The sequence below is a fragment of the Maniola hyperantus genome, chromosome 23 (assembly GCF_902806685.2).
Source record: "Maniola hyperantus chromosome 23, iAphHyp1.2, whole genome shotgun sequence".
Classification (NCBI taxonomy): domain Eukaryota; kingdom Metazoa; phylum Arthropoda; class Insecta; order Lepidoptera; family Nymphalidae; genus Maniola; species Maniola hyperantus.
Genome location: NC_048558.1, coordinates 293,748 through 303,215, shown reverse-complemented (window position 1 = coordinate 303,215; position 9,468 = coordinate 293,748). Strand labels below are relative to the sequence as shown.

Below are 9,468 nucleotides of genomic sequence, written 5' to 3'. Positions count from 1 at the left end.
GTAAGAAATTCACCAAGGAAAAACTTTTAACATAGCGAATATTCAATATGCTTAAATACAGTTTGTAACCATTACGCAGGCAAAACGAAGAACATAATATAAGAACATACCACAAAAAAACGCAAAAAAAATATATAAAAAACCTAGATTTTGTAAAGGTTCATGATTTATATTATAGTTATTGCAAATAAAACATCTGACTGACGCTAGAGGTCAACGAACGTTCTGTAAGTAGACCACACGGAGACAAAACCGCGTCGTAGGTAGGGCATTGACCCGAGTTTTGCACGCTATACATTGCGGGTTTGAAAAATACTAAATCACTAAAACTACAAAATGGGGTAAATGGTTAGGTATTGGTATTGGATTGTGTTTAGGTAGTATAACAATAACGGTATAGTTTTTGAGGGTTTACGGACGGTCTTTAAGCGGAAGTTGGATGAAATAAAAATGCACCAATGTAAGTGTAACGCTGTGGGGACATGCCGCCACACACTGATTTAATTTTATAAACGATACATCGCGACGGCCGCCCGACCATGCACCGCGTAACTAGTTTTGTCGTAGGTACTAATGACTATCGCAAAATATAAAATTCAATCGTACGGTCAGCTTTGCTTTCGGTCGGCCGGCAAGTACATTTTGTATGGAAATAATATATGTGTATTTATTTAGATTTAAGGTTTAGATTAATATAAATATTTATAAGTATTATCTATAAGTTTAATGATAAGTTTTAGTTATAAGTTATAATGATAAATTTTAGTAATAGGTTTTAATTATAATAATAAGTTACTTTAAGTTAATTTGGATGTTATTATAATATGTAGTTAGTTAGTAGTAGTTAGTAGAATATGTCGCCTACACCACCACCCCCCAGAGACCGTCAAGGGCGATAAAAATTTGTAAACTTGACTTGGCGGCCAGAACGAGTTTGATAGCCTTTATGGTTGCATTTCTCCTGTGGCTGATCATCTTCGTTTGGAGTGGAGTCGCTTTTATCGGTCAGTAAGTAAGCTGGTTTAAGACGGTCTATGGAGACCGTTACCTGCTTGCCGTTGACCAACAAAGTGTAAACTTTTTCATTCCGAGATAATATTTTGTACGGCCCTGTGTAGGCAGGTTGTAACGAACCACGTGATGCGTCATCTCGAATGAAGGCATGATCCGTGGTCGCCAGGTCTTTAAAAACAAATATTTTGTTTCTGCCATGGCGTGAAGCTGGCACGGGCCGTAAATTCTCGGCAAAAGAACGTAGGCGGGCCGTAAAATCTGTAATGTCGGTTGTACCATCTACAGAGGAGTGAAAAAATTCTCCCGGCAGCCTCAAAGGTTCGCCATATAATAGCTCGGCCGAAGAAGCTTTCAGATCTTCCTTAAAAGCACTTCTTATTCCAAGAAGTACCCAAGGTAAAGACTCAGTCCACTTGTTGTTTGCATGACAGACAATAGATGCTTTGAGTTGTCTGTGAAAGCGTTCGACCAAGCCATTACAAGAAGGGTGGTATGCTGTTGTCCTTTTATGCTCGAATCCAGCTATCTTTGCCAGATAGCTGAACAGAGCTGACTCGAATTGGCGGCCGCGGTCTGTGACGACAGACTCTGGGCTGCCAAAGCGCGATATCCAACCCGATAGCAATGCCTTTGCCACTGTTTCAGCTGTAATATTCGTTATTGGTATGACTTCCGCCCATCTAGTGAAACGGTCTACTGCAGTCAGACAATAACGGTAACCTTCTGAAGGCGGTAAGGGCCCAACTATGTCTATGTGAATATTTTTGAAACGTGCGCGAGGCAAATTGTATGTGCCTAAAGGCGCGGACACGTGTCGGCTTATTTTTGCACGTTGGCAAGACAGACATGATTGTGCCCACAACCTGCAATCTCTCCTAATGCCCGGCCAGACGAAGCGCTCTGCTATTAATTTGGCAGTTGCATTGATGCCTGGGTGGCTAAGGGAGTGTAGGCTTTCAAAGACTTGTCTTCTTAGCTGCTTTGGTACAAATGGCCTGGGAGTCGATGTACTGACGTCGCAGTACACGAATGTCTGACTTCCAGGTAATTTTGTCCTTTGTAAACGCAGAGAAGACTTCTCTTTAAGGTAGTGCGCTAATTCCGGATCTGAAGCTTGACATTCTGCTAGAGACTCGAGACTGACAGGAGCATGAAGTTCATCCACTCGAGATAAGGTGTCGGCTACGACGTTGTCCTTGCCAGAAATATGCCTTATGTCGGTGGTGAATTGTGCTATAAAATCTAGGTGTCTATACTGTCTAGGCGAACAGTTGGTTTTCCGTTCGTGAAAAGCAAAACTTATTGGCTTATGATCAGTATAGATCACGAAATGTCGAGCCTCTAGCATGTGTCTAAAATATTTAATCGCTTCATAAATCGCAAGCAATTCCCTATCGTATGGGGAATATTTCTGCTGTGAAGGAATTAGTTTTCTGGAGAAGAAACCTAAAGGTTCCCAATCCTCACCTTTTCTTTGTTGCAGAACTGCTCCGATAGCGACATCCGAGGCGTCTGTCACTAGTGCGAGCTCCGCTTGAAAGTTGGGATGTGCCAGCAATACTGCGTTGGCCAGACTATTTTTACAGTCCTGAAAGGCCTGAAGTGCATGGCCAGTTAGATTGATAGGTTGAGAACCCTTAGCCGCACCAACTAATAAATTGTGCAAAGGGGCCTGCGTTTGGGCTGCTTTAGGCAAAAACCGCCTATAAAAATTAAGCATGCCCAAAAACCTGCGTAGTTGACGGATGTCTTTAGGCTGTGGGAAATCCTTGATCACTTGTACTTTTGCATCAAGTGGCTTAGTTCCGTTCTCGGAGATATGATGTCCTAAAAAAGTAACCTCCGGTACGCCAAAGACACATTTCGATGTATTGATAAGCATACCGAAATCCTTCAACCTACCAAATATCTGGCGAAGATGTTCTTGGTGCTCGACTTCATTTTTACTAAAAATTAAGAAGTCGTCCAGATAGCAGTAGCAGAAATCGAGTCCCCGGGTCATCTCGTCTACGAATCGCTGGAACGTTTGCGCAGCGTTACGGAGACCGAATGTCATAAACGGGAACTCGTACAACCCGAAGGGCGTAGTTATCGCGGTCTTCGGGATGTCTTCGGGGCTGACAGGTATCTGATTATAGGCCTTCACCAGGTCTATTGTACTAAAAATTTTACTACCAGCTATGCTGTGGGCAAAATCGTGGATGTGCCTGATCGGATACCTGTCAGGGATCGTCCTGGCATTCAGCCTCCGGTAATCACCACAAGGGCGCCATCCGTTGTTTTTATTGGGAGCCAAGTGTAGAGGGGATGACCAAGGGCTCTCCGACGGCCTAGCTGTTCCGATCTGCAACATTGTGTGGAACTCTTGCCGTGCGATTTTTAATTTGTCAGGCGCTAGGCGCCTTGGTTGGCAGGAGACAGGAGGTCCAGGGGTCGTGCGAATATGGTGTACAGTGCTGTGTGGTATGATGCGTAACGTACCTGCCGGACGAGTGATTTCCGGAAAATCTTCTAATATTTTATGATACGTTGACTGACCAGTTATTACCTTTACAGACGAAATCCAATTAGGTTGGGCGATTGACGCAGTTGTTCTTACATTAGTAGTGCTATCGATTAAACATTGATTTTGACAGTCTACCACTAACTTATAGAATACAAGAAAGTCAACACCGATAATTGGTCTTGTCACATCAGCGACCAAGAAACGCCACAAAAAATTACGACGGAGTCCGAGATCTAGGTTAAAGTTTACGTATCCGTAAGTCTCTATGGGCGTACCGTTGGCTGCACTTAATTGGTAATTCGCACGTTTAAAAGTACCTATAAGTAAGGACCGAGGGAAGACGCAGACGTCACTTCCTGTGTCTACCAAAAACTGAATCTTCGTCGTCCGGTCCGTGACAAATAGGCGACCCACAGCAGGGGGAGGGCAATCGTCGGTCGCCATTAGCGACTGCCCTTGCTGTTTTCCGTTGCTTTGTAGTCGCAAGGCTGGACGCACTTGAATGCCTTGCTGCCAAATTTTGTGTGGTAGTAGCAGACTGGGTATTTCCGATAGCTCGATTGTGATCGACCTCGTGAGTGGCTGCGCTGCGATTGGTGACTACGTGACCTACTCGAGCTACGGGATCTATTGCCGAATTTCATAGTCAGTGCTTTGACTTGCTTTCTTAGCTCCGATATTTCCTTTCGTAGGTCATCGTTACTCGTTGGTTGCACCGTAGCTGCAGTAGCATGGACTTGAACGGCTGGGGCTGCTATGTCCATTATGCGGTCCGCTAGTTCAGCTTGCTCCTCCAGTGATGCAGACTTTTGCGCGGCCAAGACTGTCTGGATATTTATAGGTAGTCTACTTATCCAAATTGTATGTAGGTACTCGTCCGGGAACTCGGCGCCAGCAAGGTCTCTTAAATGGCGGAAGAACCGGGATGGTTTTCGGTCCCCGAGTTCTTCGTGGCGAAGTAGTTGTTTCATTTTTGTCGCCCGGGACGCCGACAACCTATTTACCAACTCAGTTTTGAGTTTTTCATATTTATTTGTTGGCGGTGGATTTATCACAACGTCCTTTATTTCCTTGGCGTATTGGTGCTCCAAGTGACCCATAACATAATAAAATCGTGTGGTGTCACTGGTGATGTTTGCGAGCGCAAACTGGCCCTCTAGTTGCGCGAACCAGATTTCGGGCTCATCGGGGTAAAAAGGAGGCACCTTGATTCCTACCTTGAAAACTTCTGTAAGTGGTCCGTCCGTTGAAACGCGCCTTTCGCTCGCACTTTGCTGCCCGCTGGTACCGGCCGGCGCGGCATCGACGCGTTCGCCAAAACCGAACATATTGTTTCCTTTTTTGCGTATTCTTCTGATTGTCCTTCAAAGGGCAATCATCCAAGGGTCACCAGTATAGTTTTTGAGGGTTTACGGACGGTCTTTAAGCGGAAGTTGGATGAAATAAAAATGCACCAATGTAAGTGTAACGCTGTGGGGACATGCCGCCACACACTGATTTAATTTTATAAACGATACATCGCGACGGCCGCCCGACCATGCACCGCGTAACTAGTTTTGTCGTAGGTACTAATGACTATCGCAAAATATAAAATTCAATCGTACGGTCAGCTTTGCTTTCGGTCGGCCGGCAAGTACATTTTGTATGGAAATAATATATGTGTATTTATTTAGATTTAAGGTTTAGATTAATATAAATATTTATAAGTATTATCTATAAGTTTAATGATAAGTTTTAGTTATAAGTTATAATGATAAATTTTAGTAATAGGTTTTAATTATAATAATAAGTTACTTTAAGTTAATTTGGATGTTATTATAATATGTAGTTAGTTAGTAGTAGTTAGTAGAATATGTCGCCTACAACGGTAAGTTTTTGCCAGCGTTTTGGTTACACCCTGTATATAGGATTTTTCAACTATGAAATAAATCTTAGGTCCCTACTGATTGCAAGTACGATTCGCATTTATTTTTCATCGGATTCTAATAAAATACTAAGAAACGCATTAGTATTGGAGTTTAAGCAAAACAAATAGTTCCCAGCAAGTAGTTAACGTGACCCATTTAGCGGAGGGAACCGGGAGAGAGGGAAGAGGGACATTCGATTGTTCTTAGTTCGTTACATCTATTGTCTGCCTTAAATATATGTTTGCTTGTACTACTTTACTGCTGAGGGGAGACCACACACTTAAACGCAAGATTTCGCATTAGACTCGTTCCAGCAACGCACAGGACTGCAATTACTTTTCTTATACATGGCATAATATTGTATGTCAAATATTTGAAAAGAGCAACCGCCGAGATTTTTGCTGGTTCTTCTCGGTAGGAAATGCATTCCGAACCAGTGGTAGATGCCTCTGACTATTCAAAAATACTTGTAAAAGTTTAATTGAATAAAAATATTTTATTAACAGTGATAACAAAAGTCCTGACTCTCTTATTGACTGACTCATCAAAGCATACAAAGCTGAAATTTTACCCTTTGCCTACATAATTAAAACAAGGAAAAAGGCTGGATATGATGACGTCGAAGAAAATGCTGAGCCGTGAATTTCTTGGCTCCAGTAGTCGATAATGGCATTCTGTTAACAATAATTTCACTTAAGACAATTTTGACGAGGTATTTAAATATCACTGGCTCAGCGGTGAAGAAAAACATCGTGAGCGAACGCCTGCGAGTTCTCCATAATGTTCTCAAAGGTGTGTGAAGCCTACCAGTCCGCAAGCATGGCTATGGCCTAAACCATTCTGAGAGGAGACTTCTCATGATGATGAACTTTTTTTTGCACAAAGTTAAGTAAAACTTTGATGCGAGCGAAAACGAATGAGTGTGGTTTCTCCCATAAAATAGGAAGTGCAACGAATAATGCATGTCCATTCGCATCCACACTCAAGCATTTAAACGCTTTAAACCATCAATGAGGAGTGTACTAGAATACTGGACTCCATTTTGTTTCACGGAAAATACACAATTTTCACTAAAAGGTTCAAATTACAAAATAGAAATAACCTTTTGCCTGATATAATTTATAGACTTTGGACAGAGAATTATTCAACCTCACGAGTACGATTATATAAGGTTTTGCTTGAAAACAAAATAGTCAAGTGTTGGCGGGGGACAGGGGAGAACGCTTTGCTGTGATTGGTGGACTCGTAAGTCAGGTAATCAAGACAATGTGCGGAATGAGGGTACCGATCGGGCGTGGGTCGACTTTTATGCTAAGCAACTGCCTAAGCTTGTCGATCGGGGGTGTCGGGCTATTAGGCGTATATAGGTGGTGGTCTGTGGTATAAACACAGTGTGAGAGAGAGTATCGTGATAGCCTGGTGGTTAAGAGGTCCACCTCATATTCGGGAGGTCCGGGGTTCGTTCCCGGGCACGAATTTCTAACTTTTCGTAGTTACGTGCTTTTTAAGCAATTAAATATTACTACGAGGAAACCTACATGCCTCATAGGTGAGGCATAATGTTCTCAAAGGTGTGTGAAGTATCCCAATCAGCACTTGACCAACGTGGTGGACTATGGCTAAAACTATTCTCCTTCTGAGAAGATACCTGTGATCATGACGAAGAGAAACTATTTAAATGTTCGGAAAAAAGGCGCCACATGGCTTTGGTGGACAAGGGCTTAAGTTTAGAAAATGATTCGAACTTATTTGCACAGTCCATAAATACTTGACTAAGCATTTACCTCAAGAAATTAACATTTATCGCTACGCCATTTTCAAGTTAGAACCCGTGTTAAGTGAATATTAAAATGATGTCGAATTATTACATTATCTTCATAAAACGATCACGCTAAGCCGTGTCCAAGGAAAGGTACTTAATTGCTACTTTGATGCAAACTCCTAAGCAATATTACATCTCCTACCACGTCACTTTTCTAATCTACGTTCTAACAAAATCACCCATATTCAATGTACATTGCTGGTTTAGTATAACGATTTCAAAACGTCATTCTATATAAAACTTCAATGGATTATGTTTCATGCAAACATGTTGAAGTGTAGTTTGAGATAGGAAACGTAATAGAGGTATGGTTTTCATGGTTCAAAGTCAGCCTTTGATGAATAATAATTGTCTACTATACATTGCTCGTTTGAGCTCATATTGGCGGTTCCTCTGGTGCTGCAAAAGTTCATGGGTGGCGGCAATTACTTACATCAGATGACCCACCTGCTCATTTTCTCCCTATTTTTATTAAAAAATTGGCCAGCGTGGTAGATAGGTCAAACCCTTCTCATTCTGAGAGGAGACCCGTACTCAGTAGTGAGCCGGCGATGGGTTGATGGTAGATGATGATGGGTTGGTAGTAGTAGTATCATTCAAGGAGGAGGTTCTCAATTCGTCGGAATCTTTTTTTTATTTTATTTTTTTATGTATGTTCCCCGATTACTCGAAGACGCCAGGACCGATTTTGAAAATTCTTTTTTGTTTGAAAGGGTATACTTCAAAGTTGGTCCCATTTAAATTTGGTGAACATCTGATGAACATCTTCGAAGATAGATACTGGAACTCCTCAACGGATAAGAGTAAATTGCTCGCGATCAGTGTAATAGCTTAGTAAACAGTAGATTTTTAACCAGTCATAGCATAATTCCATGGGACCACTAAAAATTGTGAAATAATTTTTTTTTACAAAAAAAAATAAATACCGACTTCGATACACAAACACTAAAAATTGAAAAATAATTTAATTTATTACCGAATATATTATGTATACAAGAGTTAATATAGTTCCATAATAATATTTTTTGGGGTCGGTGCCAATGAGGTGCCATTGTGGAGTCTCATAAAAATATAAAGTCTAGACGATTCGCGCAGCTAAAGCTAATTGGCACCGGCACCAAAAAGTATTATTATGGAACTCTTGTATACATAATATATTCGGTAATAAATTAAATTATTTTTCAATTTTTAGTGTTTGTGTATCGAAGTCGGTTTTTATCATGTGCGTGTGCTATACCCAATTATTTAGTTGTAGACATAATGTAATAAGTACTAATTTTTCATTGGAGACTATATTTTATGTTAAGTGTTTTTTATATGTACTAACTATTCTTGTAATTGTAACTGTTTGTTTCCATTAAAAAAATAAATTAAAAATTAAATAATGACCGTCGTATTACGGCTGCTACGGCAGCACCACTCTCCAAGGAAACGGTAATCTAACTTTTCCATATTATAGTTGGATAGAAATGGCGCAATGGACGCGTGTCGTACAGAGCGGTCGGAAGGCTACCCCACGCGGTGTGTCGCGTGGTGCAGGTAAGAAGGTAACTGCCTCCAATCCGATTTAATCCTCGCATAATAGTTTCGTGTGTAACGCGCGAGGCTTTGTTGGATTTTCTGTGAACTGCCGTGTTTATTAATTTTCATGGAGTTAACGTTGATCTAGTTGTTTAATCTTGGGAAAAAATTAGGAAACTATATAAGTTTTAGACTCAAAAGAGAATACGTTTGGAAATACACTAATTAGAAATGCTTTTTTTTAGATGATAACTTAGAAGTTAGTCTGATCTGGAGACACACACATAATGGATAACTAAGAAATTCTCCTAATTATCTCTAAAACTTTAATTTATAAAATTATCCATATACTTAATCCATTATTTCATACTATAATATTATACACAGTGGCGTGCACAGGGTTTGAAGCCAGGGTAGGCACTAGTTAAGTAGGAGCCTGTTCACTGGCAGGTCATAATGGAAAATATGCATTAAGCTATTTTAACTGGGGTAAGCAGTGCATTTATGCCTCTATGACCTGCACGCCACTGATTATACACACAGAAATTTTAATAGTTGTTTTCTCGAAGCGAAATGATTTTGTCGTGGTATTACAATTGATTTACAAATATAAAAAATTATTTTAAAAACCAGTCATTTATTACAATCCATGCTCGTCCATACTATCCATACTAATATCCATACTAATATTATAAATG

At 40.7% G+C, this 9,468-nt stretch overlaps 1 protein-coding gene across 1 annotated transcript; it reads right to left on the bottom strand.

Annotated features, from left to right (window-relative positions):
• Positions 1–3,951: 3,951 nt before the first annotated feature.
• Positions 3,952–4,848, bottom strand: LOC138403986 (uncharacterized). Its single transcript, XM_069506363.1, has one exon. It carries the CDS (start codon positions 4,846–4,848, stop codon positions 3,964–3,966), a length of 885 nt encoding a protein of 294 aa, XP_069362464.1. The 3' UTR covers positions 3,952–3,963.
• Between the last annotated feature and the right edge of the window lie 4,620 nt (positions 4,849–9,468).

Excerpts from the sequence above, each read along its gene's own strand:
- LOC138403986 (XM_069506363.1), bottom strand. The coding sequence starts at position 4,848 with ATGTTCGGTTTTGGCGAACGCGTCGATGCCGCGCCGGCCGGTACCAGC.